This window comes from Orcinus orca, chromosome 1 (genome assembly GCF_937001465.1).
Source record: "Orcinus orca chromosome 1, mOrcOrc1.1, whole genome shotgun sequence".
Classification (NCBI taxonomy): Eukaryota; Metazoa; Chordata; class Mammalia; order Artiodactyla; family Delphinidae; genus Orcinus; species Orcinus orca.
This window is the reverse complement of record NC_064559.1, coordinates 107,049,939-107,067,640: the sequence shown is the minus strand read 5'-3', so window position 1 is coordinate 107,067,640 and position 17,702 is coordinate 107,049,939. Positions and strand designations below refer to the sequence as shown.

Sequence of the window (17,702 nt, the reverse complement as noted above, 5' to 3'; positions counted from 1 at the left end):
ACTAGAGGATGATCAGAGAGAAAGAAAAGAAATGCTCCTGAGGACTAGTCTAAACCCCCAGTCCTATCTACTCCTCATCCTTATTCTTTTAAACCTATATAATGACGTTCAGCCACAGCCCCTGCTCCCCACCCCATCCCTACAAGCATGTGTGCATCTTCTCTCACAGTCTCTCTTTCAGAATTGATTTTTTATATTAGATAAAAGTTTCACATGGCTTTACTTAGTATTTCACATAGTATTTACTTACAGTAGGCAGAATTAAAGTTAACATCTATTTGGTTTGACTTTAAAACAAGATCACAGCTAACACGTTGAGAAGCAATTCTGAGGCTTTGCCTTAAACTGAAAATGTAAAAGAATGTACTCACTATATTTAACTAGCTACTCACTGAAAGTCTTTTTCATGATGAAAAAGATAAGACAGTAAGTTCTTATTAACCATTTACCTGACATCCACATCCTCATCCCCCACAAAAACTACATCAGAAAAGTTAGAGAACCAGTAACATTTCACAGAAGTATTAAAAATAGAGCAGTATTACCAAATCTTGTCCAATTTCCTATTGAGGAAAAATAAAATACATAAAGAAGGAAAAAAACAGAGAAAAACTTACTTGCAGTACCCTGTACCATTGTGGTAGGTAACACATATTCCTTCATTTACACAGGGCTCATAGCCGTCCCGACATTGCAATGCTAAAAACAAAAACAAATACACGTTAGAAATAAGTCACTAGTCATAACCCTCAGACATCAGAGAAACAGCATCCAATCTGGGTCAACATTCATTCCCATATCCAACTTGATTTAGGTTTCCCTTTAGAGTTTTAATCATCTTTTTATCTTTTGGCTCCTGCAGTCATAGAAGTACAGAAGCTCATCCCAAGAGTCTCTTCCCATGATAACTGTTCTGTGGTCCGGAATGATACTCTTAATTCTCTGTGCCTCTATCTCTCTGGCTGTTACATCCCTATTTCCCAATGATACTAAGAAAATTAAAGCTATACTATCCATGATATGCCATGAGCATCTTGGGATTTGGATACTTCAGATGAGCAATGTAAGGATTCATCAATGAATATTTAGGAAGACCTGGGTAGATACTAGGTCACCATGATATTAATGAATTACTTAAGCCTCAGGTGAAGTTTCAAAACAGGCCACTTCAAGAAATAATCAGAAACATCAATAATATTCATTCAACAAACTGTATTTGAGAGCCTAGTGTGTACCAGACACTACATTAGGATCCAGAGGAAAAAGGGGAAATGGAATTCATAGAGAAATGAATAAAACATAATCTCTAACTTTAAGGGGCTCACACAAAGATGGGGAGTAGACTATAAATTGAGATTGTAGAGGAGGGGGGATTAAAGCAAAAAAATGAGAAGTTAATTTTATATCTATAAATAAAACAATAATTCTCAAATTCTTGAACCCTAGTCCCTTTAATAAAAAGGTACTTCATCATCTTAATCCCTCCCAAAAGCAGACTACCCAGAAATAAACAGCAATAGTAGAAACTTTCATTGATTTCAGCCAGAAGAGGAGGAAGGCCACCCAAAGCCTCGTTTGCTGGATAATTACAGTACCTTGATTGTTTAGCTTTTAGAGTTGGCATTTTCATCACCAAAATGCTTATCAAGAATACTAATAACAAGTGGAAGGGCAAGACAGAAAGAAAACTTGTCAAACAATAAAAATCAAAATTGAAGTCCATGAACTTTTTCTGGAAGATTATTAAGATCTTCATCTCCTAGGATGGTTCGTGTATAAATACCTGAAAGCAAAACCGAGAAGTCTCCACTTTTGAGTTTCCTCTGTGAGTACCACTCTATGAATAAACTGCAATATCAGAGGCTCTAGGTCTGCCCTTCCGGGGCATTAAAACCAGCTTCTTCTCACAGCAGGGCCCAGGCACAAGCTGGATGTTAGAACAGCTCCTCCATTAACAACTACTGCATAAGAGCCTTCTATTTGCCCAGTACTGTTATCAAGTGATGAAACCCTTTGAGAATGTTTACAAAAATCTCAGCTCTTAAGATAATATTTTTAAAAACTAGTGATAACAAAAGCAGCTAACACATAGCACTTACTAAATACCAGGTATTGTTCTAAGCCCTTTACACAGACTAATTCAGTCTTCCCAACAACCCTATGAAGTAGTTAATTTCATTAAACCCATCCTACAGAAAGGATAAGTGACCCGCCTATTGTCACAACAGTGAGTGAAAGAACCAGAATTTGAACCTAGGGAGTCTGGATCTCATGAGAGAGTCTGTGCTCTTAACTACAGTAATACACTGCTTCCCACCATCTGACATTTTTCTTCTCAAGATGGGCAAAACAGGTATTATTATACCCACATATTAGAAAGTGAAGGCCAAGGAGGTTAAGAGGCCTCCTCATGGGGCATTCCTCCATAGCACTAGCTGTGACACTGCTGGGCCTTACTGAGTCCAGCCCCGTCTCCATGACAGCTATTGGTATCACACAAGCAGTCACTAGGCTGCAGCCTGCGCAGGCATATTCAGGAAGAGGGTCATCTTGTTGTCCATATCCCACTTCCCTGTAGGGCTCAAATGCTCCCTCTTCCCACACTGATAAGCCCAATGCAACAACTATAATTAAAACAGTTAATGTCAGGTTATTTCCTCCATACCAAAGTTCTCAAACTGATTTTTTTATTCTTTAGACACTTTTATTAGTTTCAATGAGAACTTCCTGACTTTTTTTCTATTTGCTTTTTTCTTTAAATAGGAAAGGAATGTCCCGCAGGCCCAGAGCAAGCCACAGCTCTGGCCTCCCCCTGCAGGAATCCTGGGGCAGTGGAGGGAGTCAGGAGTCCTGAAACCCTGGATCTACCACAAACTAGCTGCACTACTGCAAGAAAAGCACAACCTCATGGGGGCTCAATTTCCCAACCTGTAAACCAAACTGGGGTAAACTAAATGCTGCTGAAGGATCCCCTGTGATCCAACAGTGACAACTCCCTCATTAAAAGTAGATGAATGGCATGCCTGGTACCTAGAGAAATCTATCCAGAAGGACAAAAGAAGCCAGCCACCCATGACTCAGAAAGCCATGGGTGCAAAAAAAAAAAAAAATCACAGTCTGTTCCTATTAAGCATCTCGGAAAATCATTACAGTGACAAGTGCAGAGAAATACAAACAACCTAAAGTCAATATGTGGCAATCAATCTAGAAAATAACTTCACAGCCTAGCCCTAGTGAACCAATCAAATTCAGGGACCAAAAAGGAGGTAGGCTCACAAGGCTAATTATTAATGCCGTTTGGCTAATCCGTAGGATCATGCTACCTTGAACCTTTAACATTTACTAAGCCACGGTTCTCAAACTTTAGTGTGTGTCAGAATCATCTGGAGGGCTTGTTAAAACACAGATTGCTGGACTCCACCCCCCGCCACCCCGGTTTCTGAGTGAGTCAGTCTAAAGGGGGCCTGGGAATGTGCATGCCTAACAAGTTCCCAGGTGATGCTGATGCTGTGACTCTGAGGAGCCACACTTGGACACAACTCCTGTACCAAGGCACGGTGGTCCACTTTAAGGAATCCCCTGAGACTACATAATCCACCAGAAGCCCTGGATGATGTAGACGACAATGTATTGCCTGGAAGAATAACAGCAACGACAACCAAGTAAAATTTGAGACTCACAACTTTGCTCAGAGGCTATTTCTAAATGAATACTGTAATTATTTGTCATAAATATAGAAGTTAAAACTTTGATGACTAAAAACCATGACAGCGAGGCTGGGAAAGATCTCATTTCAAAATTCAATTTACTTTTTTCCCAACGTAAAACACTTCAATTTAACAATAAAATTAAAAGCAGCTTTATATTTGTAAAGTAAAAAAAGTTCCATCATATCAGTTAGACATTAAACTGATGTTCTAATAGACTCAGAGAAACCGGTCACTCACAAAAGGAGTGACTTTTTCCCGAATTTTCATCTTAAGCTACAGAGGTTACTCAATAAATGCTGGCTGACGAATATCAGTCTCATATATGTACGTGCCCCCTGCCCCCAAAAAGGGCAAAAACGAAAAGAAGCAGTGGATTCCAATTTCATCACTCCATCACTTGGCAATGTGACACAATATCTAGAATATTTCCAATTTTCACACATTTTCTCTACTGCATATTTGGGGACTAGTCTTCCAATACTCAGAAATATACTTACAGATGGAATTCCCCAGAGGTCCAGGGGTTAGCACTCCACACTTTCACTGCCGAGGGCACGGGTTCAATCCCTGGTCGGGGAACTAAGATCCCACAAGCCTCAGGGAGCAGCCAAATTCATTAAAAAAAAAAAAGTACTTACAGAGCATCTACTATGTGAGGTGCAGGCCCTGATGTCAGGGAAACCATGGTTAACATAATAAAGTCCCTGTCCTCATGAACCTTATTTCTACTAGGGAAAGACAGATAATGAATAAGTAAATTTATTTATTATCTCACAGCGGTTAAGTGATAGATTCTATTGGAAACAGAACCCAGTTATGGGATACAATGTAATCAGGAAGGCTGGAGGTGTAGGGACCTACTTTAGATAAAGTGACTAGGAAAGGCCTCTCTCAGGTGGTTTCCTTTGAGCTAAGACTTAAATGAACAAGAATCATGAAGATATAGGGAAACAGTGATCCCAAGCAGAGCAAACAGCAAGCGTAAAGGCCTGGAGAGGGAATGAGACTGGTATTCCATGTCTGTATGGCTAGAAATTATTAAACAACAGGGAGGGTAATAGGAAACAGCAAGGAAGGCAGACAGGGGTTAGATTACGGCTTCTACTCTAAGGGTGAGCATGAACTACTGGGCTGCTCTAAGCAAGGAAGGCAACACAACCAGATCTGTGTTTGAGAAAAGTCAAGACTGTTAAATGTTCCAGTGTGTGAAGGCTTTTCTTCCTTTCTTATATAAGCTTATGAAAGTCACCCCATTTTAGACTAGGCCAAAGCCACTCATTTTCTCAGCTCCCCCGCAAATGGTAAGGACTTTATTCTAATCCCATCTAACCTCCCAGAATGACAATGTTACAAGGGTCAGTCCACCACTCGCTAATCTGCAGTGGCTTTCAGTTCTTACTCAGTTTTCAGAACTTATTCTCAGCTTGGCTTCAGAAGAACCAGTTGAGAGGTGGATGCAGTACCTTCGGTAGGTACAGAGCCAAGCTTGGCACTTTTTCTTCCAGGGACGAGTCATTCCTTCCTTCTTCCAGTCGAAGCCCTCACCCTGGCCTTCAAGATCGCAGCCTACATTATGCACCCAGCATTTCACCTCGAACCGCTTTGAATGCAGCCTCTTGCTTGAACAGACCATTGTGAACTCAGTTCCTTGCCTCCACTAGTATCTCAGCTTCCTCTGATTGCCACTTCCCCTTTACTATCTACATTCTGCTCCTTCCTCCCAGGCCCAGCTCACCTTCTGCCTGGCCCACAAAGCTTCCCCTGAACGGTTCTGTCCTCACAGGCCAACCCCTACCCTTGTAACACTCATAACTCACAATTTAGCATTTAATTCTGTACTGTCTCCTAACTCTCTCTGCTTTTACACTTTTAAGTTCCTAGATGATAGAAACCATTTCTTCTCTTCTGTATATTTGAGGCAATATAGTTTAGTGATTGAAAGCATAAACGCTGAAATCAGGATCTCAGTTGGAATTCCAGCCCCACCGTTTACTGTCTATCTCTGTATCCTCTTTGTACTTTCACTTCTTCATGTACAAAATAATCTCTCTCAGAGCCCTGGCAAGAATGAACCAAATTAATACATTTAAAGAGCCTAGAACAATGCCTGACACATAGTAAGAGCTCAAAAAAGGACTGCTCACATAGTAGGTACTTAAATTCTTTGTAATTGATTCCATGATAAATGGTGGCTTTAGAGGAACTTGTTATATCAATCAAACCCCAGTTTAACAAACTGAGAAATCTGGAAAAATAGAAGAGCCCTAAGCAATTTAGGACATATCAATAAATGGAATAAATTCTTCCCAGTTGCCACCAATAAAGGTCTAGTAAAAGATATCCTGAACTACTACAAAAAAAGTCACTCACTGCTCAAAAAAAAAAAAGGTATAGCACTGCAAGCATAGGGAGAAGTGATTCATGAAAGGTAAAGTAACACTATATATGAGCAAAAATGTCATTCAGTGTTAACATGGTGCTTTTGCTACTTGTTGAACGACTACTCTGAGCATGGCCCTCACCTAGCACTGCATGAAAAGCAAACAGGGACAAAACGAACAATTCCTATTCTCATGGTACACACAATCTAGGGAAGTTAGGAACAGGGACAGACAGAAAATGACCAACCCAAATGACTCTAAGATAAATAGGAGTAAAATAAAAATTGTTTTTACTGTATACCTTTAGCAGACTCTCTCCATATCAATTTCAGAATCACTCCAGAAAGAACCTTTAAGAAATACAACACAAACCTTTGTTGTTGAGCAGTGAGTATAACTCAGTCCAGACAAGGTTCTAGTAAAGTTTATCAGCCTCATTTGTATATAAATACTGCAAACAACAGAATAAACTGTCATTGATTTTTACCAGTTCCAGTGCCTAAGGAATTTGCCCATTTAGGGACAGGCCCAAGATCTCCAGACTTAATGGAATTGTCCTTAAAACTTCCTCTAGGCATTTACCTAGGTTTTCCAGGGCTTTTCAGTATCATGCCAGCTACATATCACTGGTTTAAAAACCTCCCTTTGTTTTAGGAATCTCTAACATGAGTAATTAAGTCTGCACCCCAGCCGGTGTAATCTGAGCAGCCTTCAAACGTGTTTCACTTGTTGCATTAACATGTAATCGTTTTAAATTGGCATTACTTGTTGCTTTGCAGCCTCTTCAAATAAGCCTCTGTTGTCTGTCTCACATGATTTTTTTCATATCCTGCTCCCTCTGTCTGCAGGATGGCATCTGTTTGCGCTTTTACGTCCCCTGATGACTCAAAAGACATTTTAATGCCTTGAATGGCTGGGGTTCCTAAAATATGTGAAGAGGAGGCATAGAGGGCCCCTTTAATCTTCTTTTCAACGTTTATGCAAATTTCAAGTAGCAGCATTTGAGAAAGATGAAGTCTGAGTTTATGCCCTAGGACCTTGGCTGTGGCCGGCTGCTATTGCTTCAGGCACATGGTGCTGGAAGAGGCTCAGTAAAATGAACAAAGCAAAGTTTTCTAAAATGACTGCTTGCATTATTACCAAAAATAGGAGAATTGAGGGCAGACAGGGAGACATCAGGGATTTGCAATAAGTCTCGCAGCACCCTGCAATTTCAAACAACAAAGCTTTCGCTAAATTTTTTATTCCATTTTTTGGGATTAAGCCATGGAAAAAAAAAAAAAATCCAAACAAACAGAAGAAGTGCAGAAGCTTCAAATCCCAAGTAGTACATTTAAAGAAAAACAAAATGGAGAAACATCTGTCTTCCTCCTTGAAATCTGCCTTGATTAAAAGGCACATAAATGAAACAAGGGAGATATTAATTTTATTTTCCTGATAGCGTTCGGAGGATTTCTATGCCCCTTAAAGGTATCATCTAATAGAACATTTGTTTTCTACTTAAGAGATGATAATACCAGATCCACAGAAATTAAGGCTTAAGCTATAAGATTCATAGCAAAATATTACTACTTTTCAAAAGCAGGAATGCCTTGATTTAAGAAAATATAACCAACAAAAAACTGAATTTACAAATAACATAAGGGTATTTTTTTAATTATTAATAGCATTTTTAGTTTTATAAAGATATTCATCCCAGTGAGTTGGTGAATCCATAGTAATCTTTCATTTTAAAAATTCCAATTTTTGTCCTATTTTATAATGTTGGATTTATTGCAAAAAACAAAATTTGGCACATTTGCTGTACTATGTTAACATATATTATGCACTGTGTTTTTTTCTTTTTCTTTTATTTTGCTGTATTTTTAAAGACTGCAGAAAAAATTTACTTATGAGTTAAATTTTAATTTCTTAGTTTTGGGGATGAAAATGGACTTCCTCTTCCATATGAAATGCAAGATATGAAAAATACACATATACTTATAAATCACGTGACCAATTTGTTAATAATCATCTCTACACACACATTCTTCCACCTGGAAAATACTTCCCCTCCCTTTCTTCCTTCTCCATCTTGCTAACTCCTACTTATATTTCAATTCACGAATAAAGCATTACCTTCCTTAAGAAGCCCTCAGAGACCCTCCAGTCTGATTTACATGTCCCTCCTTGTACTCCCCTTACATCTTGAGCAGATGCATTATAAATACAGGCTCACCAATTTCTCTCTACCTCTGAGCAAATTCCCTAAAGGCAGTGACCATGATTGGCTCATCTTTGTATAACCAGGACCTAGAACAGTGCCTGGAACGCAGCAGGTATACTCAATATTCATAAAATATTCAATGAACTAACTATCTCTAATTTTGACAAAACCCTTTAACAAACTCAACAATCGGTTTATGTGTTTAAAATATTCCAAGGCTCCAATTTTAATAAGCATGGGGATACTCAAATGTGACTGTGCCTAATAATTCTGGTATCATACTGTGTAAGGAGTAGAAAAGTAAAATATGGAGGAAAAAATGGTGCAAATTTCCTGGCCTTTAACAGGGATGAAAAGTTGAGAAAGTGGAACCATACTTTTTAATATTCACAAACCTAAAACATCTTTGGAAGTTCCTATCTTAAAATTTGCATGAATAGAGAAACACCCTCCCCCGTGAATCTTAAGCCATGTGTATTATGGTAAGAATTGATTTAAATGGTTTGAACGGAAGCCAAATAATTTACATCTAAACGGCAAATGCAGAAAACAGGCATAAAAATTCCAAGTGAATGCTAAGCTAAGATAGTATGCTTTTTTTTTTTTAAACATCTTTATTGGAGTATAATTGCTTTACAACGGTGTGTTAGTTTCTGCTTTATAACAAAGTGAATCAGCTATACACATACATATATCCCCATATCTCTTCCCTCTTGCGTCTCCCTCCCTCTCACCCTCCCTATCCCACCCCTCTAGGTGGTCACAAAGCACCGAGCTGATCTCCCTGTGCTATGTGGCTGCTTCCCACTAGCTATCTATTTTACATTTGGTAGTGTACATATGTCCATGCCACTCTCTCACTTTGTCCCAGCTTACCCTTCCCCCTCCCCGTGTCCTCAAGTCCATTCTCTACGCCTGCAAATTATTCCCATCCTGCCCCTAGGTTCTTCATGACCTTTTTTTTCTTATTTTTTTTAGATTCCATATATATGTGTTAGCATACAGTATTTGTTTTTCTCTTTCTGACTTTACTTCACTCTGTATGACAGACTCTAGGTCCAACCACCTCACTACACATAACGCAATTTCATTTCTTTTTATGGCTGAGTAATATTCCATTATATATATGTGCCACATCTTCTTTATCCATTCATCTGTTGATGGACACTTAGGTTGGTTCCATGTCCTGGCTATTGTAAATAGAGCCTCAATGAACTTTGTGGTACATGACTCTTTTTCAATTATGGTTTTCTCTGGGTATATGCTCAGTAGTGGGATTGCTGGGTAATCTGGTAGTTCTATTTTTAGTTTTTTTTTTTTTTTTTTGCGGAACGTGGGCCTCTCACTGTTGTGGCCTCTCTCGTTGCGGAGCACAGGCTCCAGACGCGCAGGCTCAGCGGCCATGGCTCACGGGCCCAGCCGCTCCGCGGCATGTGGGATCTTCCCTGACTGGGGCACGAACACTTGTCCCCTGCATCGGCAGGCAGACTCTCAACCACTGCGCCACCAGGGAAGCCCTATTTTTAGTTTTTTAAGCAACCTCCATACTGTTCTCCATAGTGGCTGTAACAATTTACATTCCCATCAACAGTGCTCAACAGGGTTCCCTTTTCTCCACACCCTCTCCAGCATTTATTGTTTGTAGATTTTTTGTACTGTTCTCCATAGTGGCTGTAACAATTTACATTCCCATCAACAGTGCTCAACAGGGTTCCCTTTTCTCCACACCCTCTCCAGCATTTATTGTTTGTAGATTTTTTGATGATGGTTATTCTGACTGGTGTGAGGTGATACTTCATTGAAGTTTTGATTTGTGTTTCTCTAATGATGAATGATGTTGAGCATTCTTTGTGTTTGTTGGCAATCTGTATATCTTCTTTGGAGAAATGTCTATTTAGGTCTTCTGCCCATTTTTGGATTGGGTTGTTTGATTTTTTGTTATTGAGCTGCATGAGCTGGTTGTAACTTTTGGAGATTAATCCTTTGTCAGTTGCTTCATTTGCAAATATTTTCTCCCATTCTGAGGGTTGTCTTTTGGTCTTGTTTATGGTTTCCTTTGCTGTGCAAAAGCTTTTAAGTTTCATTAGTCCCATTTGTTCATTTTTGTTTTTATTTCCATTACTCTAGGAGGTGGGTCAAAAAGGATCTTGCTGTGATTTATGTCATAGAGTGTTCTGCCTATGTTTTCTTCTAAGAGTTTGATAGTGACTGGCCTAATATTTAGGTCTTTAATCCATTTTGAGTTTATTTTTGTGTATGGTGTTAGGGAGTGTTCTCATTTCATTCTTTTACATGTAGCTGTCCAGTTTTCCCAGCACCACTTATTGAAGAGGCTGTCTTTTCTCCATTGTATATTCTTGCCTCCTTCATCAAAAATAAGGTGACCATATGTGCATGGGTTTATCTCTGGGCTTTCTATCCTGTTCCATTGATCTATATTTCTGTTTTTTGTGCCAGTACCATACTGTCTTGATTACTGTAGCTTTGTAGTATAGTCTGAAGTCAGGGAGCCTGATTCCTCCAGCTCTGTTTTTCTTTCTCAAGATTGCTTTGGCTATTCAGGGTCTTTGTTTCCATACAAATTGTGAAATTTTTTGTTCTAGTTCTGGGAAAAATGCCCTTGGTAGTTTGATAGGGATTGCACTGAATCTGTAGATTGCTTTGGATAGTATAGTCATTTTCACAATGTTGATTCTTCCAATCCAAGAACATGGTATATCTCTCCATCTGTTTGTATCATCTTTAATTTCTTTCATCAGTGTCTTAGAGTGATAGTATGCTTTTATTCTACAGTACCATTTTCCCCATGGGTAGATACACTGACACACATCCACAAAACAATAAGCACCAATATGGTCCAAAATAGCTCCAATGTATTTCTTCACTGTAAGTATCTAACCCTTTGTAAAATGACACTGACCAAAATAGTTACAAGGTTTTCATGTCCAAAAGGGTCAGGATCTTAGTGTAATAAAACCCAACAGAGGGTAAGAAGTTATATCATATTTGGAGTTGAATTATTCTCCACACAAAGGACTATATATTTCTGTACTACTTAGTGGTCATAAAAGGCCAGTCTGAAGTATTATTCCATTGTCTTATATCTTCTATTATCTGTTCTGTTCTATGGTCTCTATCTGTTCTATTATCAGAGACAAACTCTGCCTGTCACCAATTTCCTGTGCTTTTAGTAAACACTCCCTTTGTAAAATTTTTAAAAGACTATTTTGTTAAGCACAGCTTCATTTTTCAAAAAACCCTTAATTTCAAATACATGCTTTTAAGTACCCTTGCCGGAAAAGAATTTTATAAATATATATAATTTTCTTGATACCCACCCAAAAAAAACAAAGTGTTCCTTTAGCTTAAATTGTTCAGAATGCTTTGTAAATGGAGTAGACAATTTCTACTGTTTGTTAATTTAGAGGTAGACCCTAAAAAGAAAGAATAAGGGACAAAATTATGTCGAAAGTGAAAATGGAAAAATCTAAATTGTTACATGTTATTATATAAAATCATGGAAACTTCCCAAAACCAAATGGGGAAAACCCAGGGAACAACTTCAGATTTCCCCATAGGCATCCTTCCCCACAGGAAGGATTTTTTTAAATCGTTGGCTGGTAACAGTAAATGTTACTCCTAAGAATCAAGTCACTGGAACACCATAATCAGTGTATTACGCTAATGGATGATAGAAGGTCTGAATCTTTTTTTTTTTTTTTTTTTTTTGCAGTACACGGGCCTCTCACTGTTGCGGCCTCTCCCGCTGCAGAGCACAGGCTCTGGACGCGCAGGCTCAGCGGCCATGGCTCACGGGCCCAGCCGCTCTGAGGCATGCGGGATCCTCCCAGACCGGGTCACGAAACCGCGTCCCCTGCATCAGCAGGCAGACCCGCAACCACTGCGCCACCAGGGAAGCCCAGTCTGAATATTTATACAAAGTCGCACTAAATGTTCTGAAGTCAGGGTTTGCACAGGCTCAGTTCCTAACATTTGGGTCATTTCTATATTATTATCTGGGTCACTGAGGTTCTATATCTTCAGCCAAAAGTAAACCCTATTCACCTGTGGACAATATTCAATTCAAACTTCCTTCACACATCACCGAGAACCGTCTAAACCCAAGAGCTCAAAAGGTTCTAAACTGTAGGCTCATACCCAGAATATCCCAGATAAGCAGAGAAACCAGCACTGTGAGGAAAATACCTAAATCTGGAGATGGTAAATGCATATCGTTCCCATTTCCAGAGAACATGCCTGGGGCAACAACCTTGGAACAGGAGAAGGTAACAGAAGGAAAATAATCTTTATTAAATATCAAGGGTAAAAGAAAACATGAAATACAGCCCCAAACTTCCATTTTTATGTAGTTTTGTTTTCAATCCCTCCCTTCCTTTGTTTCTTCAAACACAAATCTATGCCAACTCATGCAAACAAAACTTTGGCCCCATGGTCAACAGAAAAGAATAATAATAATGCATGTTTAAAAATATTTGATGAAGAGCTGATAATTTCAATGTTCAATCAATCCCTCTGAAAAACCCTAGTCCTCTAACTCCATAAAACTTTCAACTACTCACATTCTTTCTTTACTGTGTATGTAAGCAAGAATTTATCTCTAAGACTACTTAGACTTCTGTGGAGTTAACACCAGTCATTTGAATAACAACAGCCCAGCATACTAATAGTCACAATTTGGCCTGCAAATGCTCATGTCCATTCTTGCTCATCTAACTGTTGCTGGATGAGCCAAGAAAGACAGCAAACAGAAAATCTTGTATACAGGCTTATCTCATTTTACTGCATTTTGCTTTATTGCATTTTTACAAATTAAAGGTTTGTGGTAACCATGCATGGAACCAATCTGTCATGCCATTTTTCTAATGGCTATTCCTCACTTCATGTCTCTGTGTCACATTTTGGTAATTTCCACAAAATTTCAAATTTTTTCATTATCATTGTAATTGTTATGATAAGCTGTGATCAGTGATTGTTGATGTTTCTACTTTAATTGTTTTGGGGTGCCATGAACTGTGTCCATGTAAGACAGTGAACTTAATAAATGTGTGTGTTCTGACCACTTCCCCAACCAGCTATTCTCCTATCTTCCTCCCTCTCCTCAGGCTTCTATAGTCCCTGAGACACAACAAAAGTGAAATTAGGTCAGTTAATAACTCTGCAATGACCTCTAAGTGTTCAAGTGAAAGGAAGAGTCACACGTCTCTCACTTTATATCAAAAGCTAAAAATGATTAAGCTTAGTGAGGAAGGCATGTTGAAAGCCAAGATAGGCTGAAAGCTGGGCCTCCTGCACCAAACACTTAGCCAAGTTGGGAATACAAAAGAAAAGTTCTTGAAGGAAATTAAAAGTGCTTCTCCAGTGAACACACAAATAATAAGAAAGTGTAACAGCCTTATTGCTGATATGGAGAAAGTTTTAGTGGTCTGGAAAGAAGAACAAACCAGCCACAATATTCCCTTAAGTCAAACCTAATCCAGAGCAAGGCTCCAACTCTCTTCATTTCTATGAAGGCTGAGAGAAGTGATGAAGCTGCAGAAGAAAAGTTTGAAGCTAGCAGAGGCTGGTTTAAGGAAAGGTTTAAGGAAAGAAGTCATCTCCTTAACGTAAAAGGAGAAGGTGAAACAGCAAGTGCTGAGCAGAAGTTGCAGCAACTTATCCAGAAGACTTAGCTAAGATAATTAATGAAGGTGCTACACTAAACAACAGGTTTTCAGTATAGATGAAACATCCCTGTATTGGAAGAAGATGCCATCTAGGACTTTCACAGCTAGAGAGAAGTCAATGCCTGGCTTCAGAGCTTCAAAAAACAGGCTCTTTTGTTAGGGGTTAATATAGCTGGTAACTTTAAGTTGAAACCAATGCTTATTTACTGAATACTACTCCAAAAATCCTAGAGCCCTTAAGAATTATGCTAAATCTACTCTGCCTGTGCTCCATAAATGGACCGACACAGCCTAGGTAAGAGTACACCCATTTACAACATGGCTTACGGAATGTTCTAAGCCCGCTGTTGAGACCTACTACTCAGAAAAATAGAGTCCTTTCAAAATATTACTGCTCAATAACAGTGCACCTAGTTACCCAAGAGCTCTGATGGACATGTGCTATGAGATTAATGTTGTTTTCATTGCTACTAACACAACATCCTTTCTGCAGCCCATGGATCAATAAGTAATTTTGACTTTCAAGTCTTATTATTTAAAAAATACATTTTGTAAGGCTATAGCTGCCATAGATAGAGATTTCTCTGATGGATCTGGGCACGGAAATTGAAAACCTCCTAGAAAGGATTCACCATTCTAAATATTATTGAGCTCATTTGTGATTCGTGGTAAGAGGTCAAAGTATCAGCATTAAAAGGAGCTTGGAAGAAGTTGATTCAAACCCTCTTGGATGACTTTGAGGGGTTCAAGACTTCAGTGGAAGTCCTGCACTCCAGGAGGCTAGCACCAGCCCCAAAGCCCCCTCAAGCCAAACAGTCAATTGCATGGGAAGCCTACCCTTCCCTCCAGCTGGCCCACAGCTACTGCATGAGACATGGCCTTGCAGTCAACCAGGCCAGGGACCAGCCCCACTTATCAGCATGCACACAGGAGTTATCCCTGCCACAACAGTAGGGTGCACAGAGCCCACATAGGAGACACCCCCAGAACATATAGCTCTGGTAATCAGAGTGGAGCATGTTGCTGGGCCTTATCACACATCCCCTACATAAGGCCACTTCTCCAATAACGGGAAACATAACTGACTTACTTAACACATAGAAATAAACATGGAGAATTGGGCAAAATGAGGAGATGGAGGATATGTTCCAAAGGATGGAACAAGACAAAATCTCAGTAAAAGAACTAAACAAAGTGGAGATAAGCAACCTGCCCAATAAAGAGTTCAAGGTAATGATCATAAAGATGCTCAACAAGCTCAGGAGAAGAATGGATGAACACAGCGAGAATTTTACCAAAGAGTTACAAAATATAAAGAAGAACCAAACAGAGCTGAAGAATACAATAACTGAAATAAAAAAATACAATAGAAGGAATCAACAGTGGATTAGATGATACAGAAGAACAGATCAACAATCTGAAAGACAGAGTAGTGGAAATCACTGAAGCTAAACAGAAAAAAAGGAAAACAACTTTTAAAAATGAGGACCATTTAAGAGACCTCTGGGACAATATCAAGAATACTGATTTTGCATGACAGGGGTCCCGGAAGAAACAGAGGGAGAGAAAGGAGCAGAGAACTTATTTGAAGATTAATAGCTGAAAACTTCCCTAAACTGGGGGTGGAAACAGACATCCAAGTCCAGGAAGCAAAGAGAGTCCCAAACAAAATGAACCCAAAGAGGTCCACACCAAGGGACACTATAATTAAAATGGCAAAAATTAAAAATAAAGACAGAATCTTAAAAGCAGGAAGAAAAAAGCAACAAGTACAAGGAAACTCCCATAATACTATCAGCTGACTTTTCATCAGAAACGTTACAGGCCAGAAGAGAGTGGCACAATATATTCAAAGTGATAAAAGGGGAAAACCTACAACAAAGAACAGTCTATCCAAAAAGTTTATCACTCAGAGTTGAAGGAGAGATAAAAAGAGTTTTACAGACAAGCAAAAGCTGAAAGAGTTCAGCACCACTAAACAGGCTTTAAAAGAAATGTTAAAGGGACTTCTTTAAGCAGAAAAAAAGGCCACAACTAGAAATATGAAAATTATGTAAGAAAAAATCTCACTGGTAAAGGTAAAAATACAGTAAAGGTAGTAGATCAACCACTTATAAAGCTAATGGAAAGTTTAAAAGACAAAAGTAGTGAAATATATAGATGTTTATGCTGTTATATATGAGACTCAGGGTAATCACAAACCAAAAATCTGTGATACACAAACAAAAGAGAAAGGAATCCAAATACAACACAAGAGATAGCCATCAAATCACAAGCGAAGAGAGCAAAAGAAGAAAAAAAAACAACAAAGAAATTAAAAAAAACAGAAAACAATTAACAAAATGGCAATAAGTACATATCTACCAATAATTACTTTAAATGTAAATAGACTAAATATTCTAATCAAAAGACAGAGAGTGGCTGAATGGACCAAAAACAAGACCCATATATATGCTGCCTACAAGAGATTCACTTCAGATCTAAAGACATACAGAAACTGAAGGTGAGAGAATGGAAAAAGGTATTCCATACAAATATAAATGAAAAGAAAGCTAGGGTAGCAATACTTATATCAGACAAAATAGACTTTAAAACAAAGACTGTAATGAGACAAAGAAGGACATTACATGATGACAAAAGGATTGATCTAAGAAAAAGGTATAACAATTGTAAATTTATATGCACCCAGCATAGGAGCACCTAAATACATAAAGCAAATAGTAACAAATGTAAAGGGAGAAATTGACAGTAACACAATAATAGGGGACTTTGAACATCCCACTTACATCAATGCACAGATCACTGAGAGAGAAAATCAATTAGGAAACACTGGCCTTAAATGACACATTAGATCAAATGGATTTAATAGATATATACAGAACACTTCATCCAGAAAACAGGAGACTACTCATTCTTTTCAAGTGCCCATGGAACATTCTCCAAGATAGATCACATGCTAGGCCACAAAACAAGTCTCAGTAAATTTAAGAAGACTGAAATCATATCAAGCATCTTTTCCGACCACAACAGTATGAGACTAGAAATCAATTACAAGAAAAAAACTGCAAAAAAAACCCCCATACACACATGGAGTCTAAACAACGAGCTACTAAATAATCAATTGAAAAAAACAAAAAATACCTAGAGGGCTTCCCTGGTGGCACAGTGGTTGAGACTCCGCCTGCCGATGCAGGGGACACAGGTTCGTGTCCCGGTCCGGGAAGATCCCACATGCCGCGGAGCGGCTAGGCCCGTGAGCCATGGCCGCTGAGCCTGCGCATCCGGAGCCTGTGCTCCACAATGGGAGAGGCCACAGCAGTGAGAGGCCCACGTACCGCAAAAAAAAAAAAAAAAAAAAAAACCTAGAGACAAATGAAAATGGAAACACAACGACCAAAATCTATGGGATACAGCAAAAGCAGTTCTAAAAGGGAAGTTTATAGCAATACAAGTCTACCTCAGAAAACAAGAAAAATCTCAAATAAACAATCTAACCTTACACTGAAAGGAACTAGAAGAAGAAGAATAAACAAAACACAAAGTTAGCTGAAGGAAAGAAATAAAAAAGATCAGAGTGGAAATAAATGAAACAGAGACTAAAACAATAGAAAAGATCAATGAAACTAAAAGCTGGTTCTTTGAAAAGATAAACAAAATGGATAAATCTTTAGCCAGAGTTATCAAGAAAAAAAGAGAGAGTACTGAAATCAATAAAATCAGA

The 17,702-nt window shown here is 38.7% G+C and overlaps 1 protein-coding gene across 2 annotated transcripts in view; it reads right to left on the bottom strand.

Moving 5' to 3' along the window:
- Window positions 1–17,702, bottom strand: part of NOTCH2 (notch receptor 2) — a 178,058-nt gene that overhangs the window by 122,756 nt on the left and 37,600 nt on the right. For both annotated transcript variants that reach the window (XM_004263258.4, XM_033436698.2), the window contains exon 2: window positions 618–699. In XM_004263258.4, the coding sequence (XP_004263306.2) occupies window positions 618–699 (82 nt within the window). The remainder of the gene's footprint in view (window positions 1–617; window positions 700–17,702) is intronic.